The sequence below is a fragment of the Columba livia genome, chromosome 3, assembly GCF_036013475.1.
Source record: "Columba livia isolate bColLiv1 breed racing homer chromosome 3, bColLiv1.pat.W.v2, whole genome shotgun sequence".
NCBI lineage: Eukaryota > Metazoa > Chordata > Aves > Columbiformes > Columbidae > Columba > Columba livia.
The window spans coordinates 24,468,546-24,482,913 of record NC_088604.1 but is presented as its reverse complement, the minus strand read 5'-3'; the positions used below and the strand labels follow the sequence as shown (position 1 = coordinate 24,482,913).

Below are 14,368 nucleotides of genomic sequence, written 5' to 3'. Positions count from 1 at the left end.
TCAGAGCAATATCTAGTAAGGAATAAAAATCTCAAGCAAGCTAGTTAGAGGAGGTGCTTATAAACAATTTTTAAAGAACTGCTCAATGTTACTCTTGCTTTAGCTTTACTCCTCTTTTTTTTCTCCTCCTTTTTTTTTTTTTTTTTTTTCCTGGCCATATATTCAAAAAGTTTCTTCTCTGTTTTCCTCCTTCGACTCCTCTAAAAGCTTCAGTGCCTCCATTCTATCCTGCCATCTGATCTCTCTTGTGATCAGTATCATAATTTCTCACCATTTTTCTCATGACCTGTACTCTCCTTCTCCTCTATTCTCTCTTCTGATAATTTAACCCTAAATTTATTTATGGAATAGTCTTTGCCGTGTTAGAAATGGTACAATTTTATCTACATTTCCCATTATTCTACTTTCAACTCCCAGCTATTAGCTCATTCTTCTCTCATATTCTTGCTGTAACACTCTCAGAAATCCCTTCCGAGCAACTGTTTTCTCTGATTTACTTTTAACCTTCTTCAAAGCCATATGAAACAGTTAGCTGTAAAATCTTTAAAGACTCTCTGTTTAAATTTCATGAGGACACCGTTTTCATCTACTCAGACCTGACACACAGTCTTTCTCAGAATACTCTATGTCCATGTCTTCAGCAATTCTCTCTTCACCTGGTTGCCAAGGTGGTATGTTTGAGAACATAATTCTCATGCACTCTTGAAATTCCTGTGTGGGTTTTCTGTCCCTGCATTCCTTCTCTCTTCTCTCTACACCTTGTTTCTGTGTGATCTCATCAGCGAATACAAATTCAACTACCATCTGTTTGCTGATGACTCACAGATATACTAGTCTACACCAGACTAATCTCCTTATGTCCAAACTGAAATCTCAGCCTGCCTCTCTGACATCTCCTCATGTATATGTAGCCATCATCTCCAACTCACCATGAATAAAACAGACAGCTTATCCTTTCCCATACACTAAATCTTTCTTTCTCAGTCAGTTAGCTCGAAATACAAGTCAAGAGTCTAACTTAAGTCTTTTCCCATACACAAAAAATCTTTAGTTTCTATCAAGTAGGTTGCAAGACTAAATGAAATGTATCGCTCATCATGAGGAAACCACACAAACAGAGCTAGGTTAAAGCATAACTCTCGAAAATGCTTAAGCAAATAGAATAGGAGAACCATGGTAGCTCAAGTTACAGCAGTTCACTAGACGCTAACCCAAGCACTCTAATAATAAAGTCAGCACGTGCTCATAATTAAAACACTGCATAGCTGTACATCATTCAACAGCGTGGTCACTCTTGGGCAAGACAGGTGAAATGAAGTAACTAGGAGACTCTCAATACATGTGGGTATGGCACCTTCCTGAAAGGTATGACCAAAGTCTCCTCACAATCAAACATCTCTTCTTCTGTCTCAATAACAGCAGTATCCGTCCATCTTTGACAAATGAAGTCTTGGCCTTCCCATATCCAATCAGGTTGCTACCAAAAAGATAGTTTTCTGTATTATTCTTTGCCTCCCTCCACTAGTTCTTCCTTATCTCTCCCATTTGATAGGAGTTACTACTTTTCATTCCCAAAGTTTGCTGCCACTGTCACATTTTTACTCACCAACAAGAGACTTGCTGTCTATTTAGACCATAGTGCTAACCACTGTCATCCACATGTTAATAGGCTGCTTCAAATTTTCTCGCATAGCATATTTCATGCTTTGCAGGATCTCCTTAACTGGAAAACAAATAATCTGTTTTCCTTGAACTGCTTCAACGAACTTTCCTTTTCCTCTGCTGAGGCTCTAAAAGCAAAATGGTTAGCCTCTGAGCAACACTACCTAAGTGTAATGACTTTGGTGTTGTCTCCTATAGGCACCCTGAAGGCTACTACCTACAAATCCCACCTTCCCTCAAAGGCAGAAATGTCTTTCAGATGTCTCATCATCCTAACATCAATTATTAATGTCAACTTAAAGACAGATGGGATCTGTGTAGGTGCGTAGAGAAGAAGCAGTGTGCTGGACCCTGTCCCTGTGGAGCTAAATAATGCCTGAGGGTACTTTAAAACAGGCCACATACATCTCCCCCCACAGCCTTGCCAACTGTTCTCCCTAAACTAGGCACTCCAGAGGGAATACAATATAGTAGAACATTTAGTTTAGCCCCAGGGGCCCTCTTGAACAACAGTATCATAACATCCTCTCTTGCTGACCAATATTTCCTTGAAGTGTCATGCCTACCAGCCTGTAAACATCTCTTCCCTATATCTACTTCCTGTGTTCTCCTTCTGTTTTCAGTGTAGAAGACTTTTGGTACTTATATTTATTGGTCTGTGCCAGTACAGTATATAAAACAATGATGCAGTTGTAGCAGATGTTGCAGCTGCAGTTGATGCAGTTGTAGTCATCATTATCTACAATCTTACAAGAGAAACTTTTAGTTTGGACAGAACATTATCACAAAAGGAAAGCAGAGACAAATCTCAAGCAACAAAATTTCTAACTGTAGATAGTGTGTGGGTGGCATGGCTTCCTTTTTATTCTTTACAGTGTAACAAAACGGGGTTAGGAACATATGTACATACAAACAGTTTTTATTGTTCCAGCATGGAAGACTATTACGCCTAAAGAAATCACAAAATGTTTCAAATCTGAAAAAAGAGCTATTGAAAAGAAAATGTGTTAAGTGAGAGTATTCAGAACTGTACTCTCTGTTTTTGCTAACAACTAAAAAGCTTGCAGGACAAAAAAAACCCAAAACAACACAACCAAAACCAAACAAAACCCCCCAAAGAAAACAACCAACAAAACACCAAAACATTTGATGGAGTTGTTTATGGAGAAGACTTCTACTTTCAGACTTCCTTACCCTAAATCTGTGTGCTGTTGAAGATTTCTCTTAGAGACTTTTTCTTTTCCCCAACAAACTATTTTAAATTTTAAACTTTCACATTTTTAAACTTAAGACTTCACAATAACCTGGCAGAAAGCTACTGCCTTCTGTCTCTGCTGGCAAGTACAAATTCTGATTATGGGTTCCCCCAAGCACCCTTTTTAGCGAGTATATAGTACATTTTCAGCTATATTCTGAATCACTAGTTTTGCTTGTTTATGCACAAATATTCCTATACCTTACAGAAAGATGCTTCTTCTTCCCAAAAAGTGACAAGAGAGAAACAGGGATTCAAAATTACTAATATAACAATCTGAAAAATGAAAAGGGGAATCTAACCTTTCTTTTTTTTAGATATATATATGGCATCAAAAAGCAAAAGAACCAGTTCTCAAAAATAAATCCCTGTCAAGTTACCTTTAAATCACCCCATTTAGTACAAACAGTCTTGACATACACACTCCTTTATACACATCTATAGGGAATCAAGGGAAATATTGCCTCTGTTCAAACACATAAATTTGGGAATTTTATGGTAATACATTAGGTACTTAAAATACAATAGATAGATTAACGTAACTAGGTTAGATCATCTGTAATTACTGTGTTTATGTACACAGTTCCATGCTGAGGTCCAGTCAGGTTGGTGGAGATTCCTCCTGGAATGCCAGGCTTCCATTCCACAGTAATCTTCTGGGTCTTTTGGGTTTGGCAAAACTTTTGAGTCACACAGAGTACGTAAAAGTCACTATAACAGTTACTTGAGTCTTTAGAGAGCCTGAAATGTTTGCTGGGGGGTCTGTGCTGTCCCATTTATCTCAGTAAGGCACTAATTCAGGTGACAAGTGACAAGTTGGCTAAAGGCCAACAATGTTTATGCATATGGCTTGCTGTCATAGTATGTAAGAAAGGAGTGAAGGCATCTTTTGCAGTGATAGCAGCTATGGTACCCAGTTATTTAGCCTTATCTAGGTGCTATGAGGGGAAGAAACTACCACTTGTTTAGCTCAATAGAGCAGGAACCAGGCACGAAACTGCAGTAAAGCCCAAAAAATCCTCAGAAGTATGGCAAGCCTCAAGAGGCAGTAAATATGATCAGGGTGAGTCAAGATCAAGAAAGCACATATTATGTCATACTGGAGCTTCTGCAGAATCTGCTATGAGCAGGGTTAAACTTCAGCAACTTCTAAAATTAAGAGTGCTTGCTTAAACAGAACAAGAAATGATACAATCATTACTGTTTTCGGCTAGACTCAGCCATAATGGAGTTTATTTATGACTTTTTAACTATTCCAACTCAATAAAAAATACAATGAAACAAAACTAAAAATTATTGGGATATCTTGGGCCAGATGCAATGCGAGAAACTCCTTGTTTTAAAAATCTAAGCTTCAGAGTACTGCAGGCCAGAAACTAAGAGTCTCAGCTTCACCTTAGTGACCATTTCTCTCTTTCTCAGAAGCATTAGTGAATTCCCCCCAGTACGCTGACAAGAATTAAGTGGAGGGATGTACATGAGAAGCCTGAGCAGTTCTGACTGGGGAATTCTGCAGTGCAGCTTGGCTACATGATGTCTGGTACTAACAAGTATTAGCATCATTTTACTTTCACGAATGCAAAAATGCATCCCCGAGGCGTTTTTAAAATATGGATGAATACTAAGCCTGGATCCCTCCTTTGGAAGTGTTCGAGCCCAGCTTCGGAGCGCAGTGGGGTAGGGATTTAGGGGAAGAGCGGCTGAGCAAAGGCCGGGCAGGGCAAAGAAGGCGGAGGGCGGGCAGGGAGGGAATCTTTGCCACGAGATGGCAGCAATGCCACATCTTTCTCGGCAGCTTGCCTGGCCCTGGACTTTTTTTTTTTTGAGTGAGAACCGCAACGTTTATACATAAATACAGGCTTATTACAAAGTCAGCCTACCTCGTTCAGTGCTCATTCACCACCTTCTTGCAACTTACAATGAGAAAACAACTTTGCATATTTCACCACAAAAGAAAACTCATCATAAGTGAATAATTACAACCTTGAAAGTACCTTTCCAAAGGTGTTTGCATTTTTCTTTCCTTCATATGAGGTTTTGTATTTTAATTACGGATATAAGTAAGCATTAATTATGGAGTCAGGCCAAGTGTGCAGTGGTAGTGGTAATCTTTACAAATCTTCATGGATTGGAAGTCAGGTTTGGATACTTTTTTGTCACTCGTTTGCAGGTAGGCCTGGCACAGAAACTATTGTTGGCAAAGGGCATCACCTGCCGAGGCCATGGAAGCATTGGGGACCTGTGACAGGCCAGCCCTGGATCTCCATTTCCTTTCCCTCGGGCTCAGGGAACCAAACCTGCTGAGTGCTGGGTGGCAATGGGGAAGACTGCCTGCATATTGGCATACCCGATTTTGGGGTTACGGGGTTTTGTTTGTTTGTTTGTTTGTTTTAGAAAGGATAGTTAATGGCAGAAATTCCTTTTGGCAAGAGGAGGGCTCGGGAATGGCAACATAAAGACAAAGCAGTGTTCCTCAAAGAGACGTTGGCTGCTCTTGTTCCCCTCAGAAACAACAGCTTGTTTTGATGAGCAACTTGGAACAAACAAGCAGGGCACATTGGACGTGAAAACCTTCCTCTCTCACGAGTGGGGACCAAGGCAAAGGAGGCTTTCACCTCGGACAAGAGATTCTCACCCCACCCCAGCACATGCACCACCCGCACCCGCATGTGGGTGGAGGAGCAGGGAGCCGAGCTGCGGGCAGAGCCAGGGAACTGGGCGCCGGGGCGGTGCAGCAGGAGCCCCCCGGGCAGGTGTAGCCCTGGAGCCGTCACCCTTCCCATCACAGGGGAGCACCGGGCCGGGGGGAAGCCTTCTCCCCCGGGCGCTTTCGGGAGGCGGCGGCAGCTGCCCGGGGTCGCGGCCAGGGCGGGGGGGGAAGGCCGCGGTGCCCCCAGGGGGGCCGCGCGGGGGCCGGCCGGCAAAGCGGGCGGCTGCGGGCTTGGCGTGCACCGGCTGCGCAACGCCGGCCCCTTCCCCTCTCCATGGGAAGTGATGGTTGAGTCCGGCGGCGGCGGTTTCTCGTGTGTCTGGCAGCCGCTCCGCTGCGCTGCCTGCGCTGCTCTCGCCGCGATCCCTCCCTCTCCCCTCCTCCTCCTCCTCGCACTCTCCGCATCCCTCTCCTGCCGCCGCCGCTGCCCGGCTCTCCCTGCCGGCGGCCGTGGATGCCGCGCTGCCCGCGGCACCGGGCGTGCCTCCCCTCCCTCCCCTCCCCTGGGCGGGCGGCGGGCCGGCGGCGCCGGGGCTCCGCGGGCGCTGAGCGGCGCAGCCCCGCCGCGGCGCGGGACTGATGCTATGAGCAGAGCGGAGCGAGCCGCCCGCGCAGTCCTGCAGGAGGCGTCGGGCGCTGCGCGGCGCTCGGGACCCGGACCGCTCCTCTCCGCCTCTCCTCGCCCTGTGGTGGTTATTTGGCGCTGTCCTTAGCCCCGCTGCCGCTCGGAGGACACGGTCGCAGCCTAGAAGAGCCGCCGGGGGTTTGGTGTGAGTGTGTGTGTGTGTGGAATAACTGCAGACATGACTGCGTGGAGGAAATTCAAGTCTCTGCTGATATTCTGCGCGGGGCTCCTCACTGCAGCTCAGGGTAAGATTTGGGTTTCTTGCACTGGATTCGTGTAGGCTGGGGTTATGGCACTGACTTCCCCCCACAGCTAAGCGGCTAGCGCTCGGATGAGCTCTCTCTCTGCCTTCGTTTCTGCGCCGGGAAACAGTAGGCTCCCCGAGCCCGGTCTCCCTTCTCCCTGCCTCCCACCTCCTGCCGGGTCCGCCAGTGTTCCCCGAGGGCTCCGTTCCCGACCGGCCATTTCCCGCGGGAGAAACCAGCCCCCAGGAGCCAGGCAGCAGCCCCTGCGGCGCTGCAAGAGGAGTCGTGCGTATCCAGCCGCCTGGGCAGCACCGGAGTTTGGGAACACTTCGCTCTCCGCGCACGCACGAACGGCACTCGCTGCCGTGCGAGGGACAGTCCCCAGGCTGGCAAGTTTGGATCTCCCCTCCTCCCGCCTCCCCGGCATTTGCCGTGCTCTGGGGAGAGCGCGGAGTGGGTGGCCGCGGAGATCCGCCCCCGCCTGCCTTCAGCCGGCTCCGCTCCCCGCAAGTTACGCGGAGGCGGGGATGCGGAGCCGGCGTTCCTCTCCACCAGCTGCCTGCCCATGCCGGCGGGTAGAGGGCTCCTCTGCTTGGCGTGCAATGGGGAGCGTCTCCCACCCCCAGCTGGGTTCCCCTTAAAATCAGTGGGGGGGAGGGAAGAGAAACGAGGGGGGGACAGTGGAGAATTGGGTTACACAACTTCAGTGCTGGCCTCAACCCCATCACTTGCCTCATCGCTGGATACAACAACTTCCCCATTATTCACTTCGCCTCTCATTAGCCCTGTGCTTTTTCATGCTGGGAGATGGCGAGCATGCATGTGTATCTAAGAGCAAGAGAGGGAGGGAGGGATGCTGCTCGCAGCTGAGCACCTGTCCCCGTTACAGCCTCTGCCTTCTCTCACCTCACTCCCGGCTGTTTCTGCCTGCCTCCAGGAGGACGGTTCCCCTTGCGGTCTGTGCTGTCTGAGCCTCCCTTAACCCGTCCAAGGCGCTTTACATCGTTCCCACCATTTTATTTCTCTGACTGCTTTTTTCGGTGCGGGGGTGGGTGGAGCAGGGGGAGCGGGGCAAGCCGACCGCGGCCCGGGCTGGCGGGCGAAGCTAGAGCCTTCCCCGTCCTGCGGATGTTCGCGGCCGGGCTCCCTCGTCCACCCTGGCGACACGGCAGGGTGCCCTCCCTCCGGCGGGCTTTGGCCACGATCTGGAGAGAGAGGCGATGGGAGGCCAGCCCGGTCTGCCGGCAGCCGGGCGGGAGCTTTGACCGGTCCAGAGGAACGGCTGCGGCTCCGCGCCAGTCCGGCGGCACCGCTCCTGAACCTGCCGCTTCCTCAGTTCGCCAGTCAACGCCACCCAGCTGCCCCCGGTCGCGCTGTCTCCGTGGGGAAGGGAGCGCGGGGAGAAGTGCCCGGGTTTCCTGGGCTGTGAAGCGGGCGGCTCCTGGAGACGGGGCTGTGCTCGGCAGCACACACAGCCCGGGGCGGGCGGGGGCTTCTCGGTGTGGCTGCCCTGCCCAAACTTCGAGCATTCTCCCCGCCCCCGGTGCCACTGTCCCCTACTTGCGCGGAGCTTGGCAGACGCTCCCAGCCTGCACACATGCCGGGCGCACCAGCGCTGCCCCTGCCAGGGGCCGGGCGGGCGGGGGAGCCCCGGGCCGGGCGGCAGAGCTAAGCCCGGTGCCCCGGGACGAGCTGCAGCCGCGGCCGCGCCGGTTCCTGAGGCGGGCCGACACCCGCGACTCATTTGTTAAATACACTGTAGCTGGTTCTGTCGTTTGACATTTAAGTGTTTTCTTTTCATGGCTGACAGCACATATGAAAAGCTGGAGGCTGGATCATGGTTATTCAGCAGAGATCCGACGTGTTTTGCTTACATACAAAGGCTTTGCCAGGAACATTTGAGCACTGCCTCTGATGCTGCTCTGCAGAATGTAATTATACCTCGCTTAATGTGGAGCAGCAACACACCTACTTAAAGGCTACAAACTGATTTAATATTGAAGTCAAACAACAGGTAGAAGAGGAACCAGTGGGGACATTTGACATAATTCTTTCCATTTACCTTCCCAGGCAATCGAGCACAGGTATCTATATTTAGTCAACTATAACCCTGAGGCTGAAATTGCATTTATAGTTTAGACAGTGAAAGAAGTCATTTCTTACTAACATGAACAGCCTAGGCTTTCAAAAGCACATAAAATTTTAATTAATATATCCCCAGAACTCTTTGTTTCGGCCCCTTAGTAGCCGAATCGTTCGGTAGTCACTGTAATAAGAATTCACCCGGGTTTTGGTTGGTGTGAGGGTTTTATCATTAAAAAAAAAAAGGTGCTAAATTTCTGGAGGTGTTGCCACAGGCATTCCCTTTCAGTAAAATGAGAGGTGGACTGCCTTCCACCTTGTTCCTCATTATGAAATGCAATGGAAACCCTTTGTTGATGTGCAATTTTCTGTAACTTTTTAAAGACGGAAATAAGGACAAAAATGAACATATGTCATCTTTCATTGTGGTAGATCTGAGGTGCAGTTCTATAAATTTCTTTGGACCCATTTTGTCTGACCGATACATCTGAGAGTTTCGGAAAACATTTGAGGGATTCTTTCTTGTCCGTTATGCTTTAAGCATCAAGGGAAATTTGTATGGAGTAATTTAAAGGAACCACTTCCACAGAAACTACCCTATCATAGCAATTATGCTTCAACAAGACAGGCAGCACACTGTTCAGCTCTGCATGTTAAGATGGGCTTGTTTATAGAGCCATTTGCTAATTCTGATAGGTTATATCCTAGCTAAAGAAAGCATAAAAAAACCTCGATTTGCTTGAAATACAAAACACATCAGTACCATTTCTGTAAAAATTCATATTGCTAGAGAATAAATGGTAGATTTAGACTGAACTGAGACTAAAATTCAAGATAAAAGATTACAATATCTTTCTGCTGTGACATGAGGTCTGTGGACAAGCTATTTTCAATGCAGAAATACATATTGCTTAATACTTAAAATTGTGCTGTTGTATGTTTTCAAGATCATTCCCTGGACTTGTTCAGGTAACCAAATACAACACCTTCATCGCCATGTAATTGCCTCAAACAAAAAGTGCATAAGCAGGTTTATGCACAGAGGTATCATTCAGATTAATGGAAATAGCAAAGGAAAAACATTTCTGTTCTTAAATTGAATCCAGATAGTGAAAGGACTCCCACATTTACAGCTTAGTATTTAAAAAAAAAGAAAAAAAAGAAAAAAGAAGAAGACCAAGAAAATAAAAGAAAATAGATGAAGAAGAAAAAGGAGATAAACCCCAAAACATTTTATGTACCCTCTGTTTGCTACTATCACTTTGTCAAAATAATTGCTATGACTACATCACACAAAGTTACCCCTGTGTTTAAGGCCTGCTCCTGTTGGACGAAGAGTGTTTGTCTCTTTTGAAGTCCTGTATTTTGTCTCTTTCCAAAGCAGTGTTTCTCAAGCTGTGAAGCTGGTCTCTCTAGAGAGGCACCATTCTCTTTCAGAGAAGACTAAAGCAATTCTAGGTGAGCTGAAAAAAGGATTTTTCAAAAGAACATCGGAGCTAGGTGTTGCATACCCAGCTGCAAAACCAAGTGTTCCATGGAGTCATTCCCCAAGCCCCAGCCCAGTGAGGAACTGGCCACAGAAAGGCAGAAAAGAGCACAGATGGTTCTGACCACATAATATTTTAATGTAAAAATGCATTTATGTATTGGTAAGATTTGTATCTTTTCCAATTCTCTCCATCAAAATATGTATATAATGTCCTTAACTCTATATAGGAACCAGAAATATGGTCAATTTGAATATAAGACAGTGGAGACCATATACATTCAACAAAGATTCCTCAAACAATCATTTTAGACCTTTGAACCCATAGAGGAGGTTTGAATTCCCACCATCAGCCAGGGTTCTCAGTTTCTTTGGAGGTGGAATGGGATACTGGTGTGTGTGGAACAGGATGCTGGTGTGAGGAGCTTGACATGGTACACAAGCAAATGCAGGCATGAGCACACATGAACTTCAGGATATACTGAGATTTGTGAGGGGACTTTAGCACTTTCTGTGACCTGAATATATATGAACCACTCTGGAGATTGTTTTCTGTTTATTTTACTGACTGTCACTCTTGCGTCCCTTTACACAGACATGTATGGTTTTGATCAGACATGGGTATTTTGTTGGGGCGAGAGCAGTTGTCATTTCTTGCCCTAGCAGACTGCTTTTTCTTCAAAACCATGAAATCTAGCTCATCTTATTATTACTCATTATACTGTAGTATCATTATACATACATTGATACATGCAAGTTTTTAAGAGACATCTGTGGGACTTTATCCTCAATACCATTTACATTCATGAAAGCTTTGGCCCCACGAAATTAGGAACAATCTGAAACTGTGAATATTTTAAACAGAAACCAATGCATCCAAGACTTATCATGCTCTCTGGAAGGGCTGAAATACCCTAGGGATCACCAATTCACCTTTTTCAAGACATCTCATCTGTACACTGTCACTATCGCATTAGACTTCCTCTCACAACCTTTCCTCGGAGAAGTAATTGCTTAATAGTGTGACTGTATAAAACTTCCAATGAATTTAAAGATAAGATGTAATTTAATTTTGCTCAAATCTGTATTGAACTCTCGTGTCTCTTTGATCATGATGACATTATTCTGCTAGTCAACAGCTCTATGTGTAAGCACAGATACTGCAGTGTAGTGCCAGGCTGCCTGTAACCAGCAGGGGGATGCAGTGTGCGAAGGGGAATTGCTGGTACGATATACCGAAGCACTAACTTAACTATGGACATGATCACTAATAAAATTCAGGTGTACAGTGGGATAAAAATCAGGGTCACTGAATAAGAATCTGGCCTCTAGTTCTCCATATGGCTGCAAAATTAGCCAGATTAGACTGAGCTAAATTGGATGTTCTTCCTGTTTCTGCAGTGAACAAAGAATGAGAATCATATGGAAATTCTCCTAATGTGTATGAATCACTTTCTTTTACTTAGATGTTTTACTTTTCTACATCAGTTGCAATTTCCTTTAAACCATTTTTATCAACCAGCAACTTTTGAAATAGGGAAAAAAGCCATTAATGCCTGAGGAAAGCTGTGAGATCTTACTTTGTCCTCACACATCTTTGTTCTGGCTGGATGAAAGACTTCGCTCAACTATATGACATTTCCATTGCATTTAAGAAAAATCTACACTATATTTTTTATAAGCATTTCTCAATGGAATAATTGCTTAAACAAATTACTTTGATTATTGCTAGTGTTTTATTGATACACAAAGGCAACAATCAGCAGTTGCCCACATTTCTTAATTGAATGGTAAATGCATGCACTGAAAACTCTTACAAGAGCAATGCTGCATCTTATTGCCAATAACAAGTCTTACTTGCTTAGAGATGATATTTTTTTTTCTGTATCTCTTACCCATTAAGAAGAAAAAAAAAGAAAATGGCAACAGTTTCTTGCCATTTTTACTTGGAGGGCACGTTCAGTTAAAAGGGCAGATAAAGATTTAATCACTGTTATATTGCTGATGATTAACCACAGTTTCTCGTGGTTAATCAGAATATTGTCAATGATCTGCTTTTAGCAAAAGGTAAGAAAAAAAAATAACATTTTCTTGCAATTATAATAATGCTTTAATTTCCAGCATAAAAATTATGAGTTTGTTACAGCTTTATAATTATTAAAATATGCATTTTAACAATATATTCATGCATATTCTGAAATAGTGATTCCACCTCTTTCAACTTCATTTTTTGAGTCATCACTGTCAAGTAAAAGGTAACTTTTGAGAGTTATGAGGTCCCTATTCTGCTGCAGTGGAAACTGAAATTTCTATTGATTTCAGCAGTAGAGGATTGGCCAGTTTGGAAAAAATTACTACTGTGAATAAGGCACGGTAGATACTGCAGCTGAATAGTGGAGCCAGACCCTGTTTCACATGAGCTGTCATGACTGTGAACTTCTGACTATCTTTACATGCATGTAAGACAAAAAAAAAAAGGAAATCTGGATGAAGCTGAGCAATCAGTCTTGGTAGTATTTAAAGACTTATATATTTGTGGAAGTAATTTGGTTTTAAACAGTATCTCTGATATCTCCAAACATGGTTTTATCTTACCTTGCTTCCTCTTTTTATTTATTCTTTCCTTAAAGAAATTATGAAGGACAATATACAGACAAACCTAGTATCCTTTTAGTCTTTGGATGTTTTATGTCTCTCCTACAGTATCCCATGGATACTGAAGTACAGGATCATGTTTCGTATTCGTAACTCTGTTGTACAGTGGCTTTCCAAAATAAATGTTTGCAGCACTGCAGCTGAGACAGAGCTGAATAAATAACAACGGATAAAACTTTGTGTGCAGTGTTTGTTTTGCAAACTTGCATGAAATATGTTCAGTATTTTAAAATTACAGTTTGCAGCACTTGTTCCGCACTTCATTCTCAATTTCAAGGTGATGAATTTTTCACAAAATTTTACGAAAGATCAAGTTTTTCTTATTTCTTGTTTGAAAGTTTTTCATGTCTTTTTTTATTAGAAAGCCATTTCTAAACATGTATGGGAGGTTTTTTTAGTGAAATGTACTTACAATTCTGTTGTTTGCAGCAAACTCTTGACATTTGGCAGAGAGCAAATTTGGGGCTAATAATATATATATCTTTTCCTCATTCTGTGATTTACAGATCAAATGTAGCCATGGTAGAATACTTCATAAATCATTATTTATTTCCTTTGACCTGTATTATCAAATCGTGTTCACATACAAAAACCAAGAGAACACAAATATTCAAACTTACATTTTGTTTACACTGGTGCTGAAACATCAGCAGTGTACAGTGCACTGGCAACAGAAGTGCAGCCAGCGTTGCTCTGTATTTAAACCTCAAGTTCAAGGGTGGGCCTACACACACCAGGGACCACAATCAGCATATTGTCTCTTTTAAGAACTGACCCAGCTCTAGCTTGGATTTAAAGCATCATCACTGTGCTTGCAATGCCTGCTGCTGAAATGGATACGGGAGCTTGCCTCACTTTGCTGAGTGTATCCAAAATACATGAATGAGACCTTAGGCTTGGCTTTGGGCATCGTGGTTGAGCTTGAACTTGCCTTGTATGAGTGCATCAGGGTTCAGTCTGGACTCGTGGTGCATATAACATGGATACAGCTGTAGCTTGGGATCCACCACAGAATGTTGGTGTGCAACACAACTCAAAGTGCGAGAAACAAGGAAGTGATTTTGTCGGGAAACAGCTGATGTTGGGAAGCAAGTGGCTCAGTATCGCAGGAGTGAGTACCTGTGAGCTCGTGGAACCTGCCTTGCCCTGAACCTGAGAAAAAAACACATGACTGCATGGTTAAGAACAAAATGAAAAAGCGATGATTCTTGCACAACAGTGAGGTTTTTGAAAAGGCCATTTTGATAAAATAAAATAAAATAAATAAAATAAAGCAGCAAAGTGTTTAACTTATTTTTAGACTAATTTTACATGTTTCTGGTTGTGAAACAAATGGTCATGACAAATCACACTGTTCTCACTAATGTCTGTGGGATATCAATGCAGAATTTGACTGCTTCCAAGTGACTAAGTACACTATTTTAGTTTTGCCCCAGAAGCCAAATTCTCTATTGGTATCCCGCTGCTATTTCTTATAATACATAGATTAAGTCATACCAAGCATTTTTTGGGGGGGGGAAAGCTGTTTTATAATTCACTTTTACAACCTCACTACAATCAACCAACTGCTAATATCACAGTCGATGACTCTCTGCATTTGTAGACACCTCTCTTGAGAAATGAAATTGATTTTCTTTATCTTAGCATG

General features: G+C 44.2%; 1 protein-coding gene across 2 annotated transcripts in view; it reads left to right on the top strand.

The window, feature by feature from the left end:
* The first annotated feature begins 5,578 nt into the window (after positions 1 to 5,578).
* Positions 5,579 to 14,368, top strand: part of CSMD1 (CUB and Sushi multiple domains 1) — a 1,084,328-nt gene continuing 1,075,538 nt past the window's right edge. Inside the window, exon 1 of one of the 2 annotated variants that reach the window (XM_065056058.1) lies at positions 5,579 to 6,497. In XM_065056058.1, coding sequence (XP_064912130.1) covers positions 6,431 to 6,497 — 67 coding nt within the window. In that variant the 5' untranslated portion in view covers positions 5,579 to 6,430. The remainder of the gene's footprint in view (positions 6,498 to 14,368) is intronic. The other variant, XM_065056057.1, reaches the window with a different exon arrangement.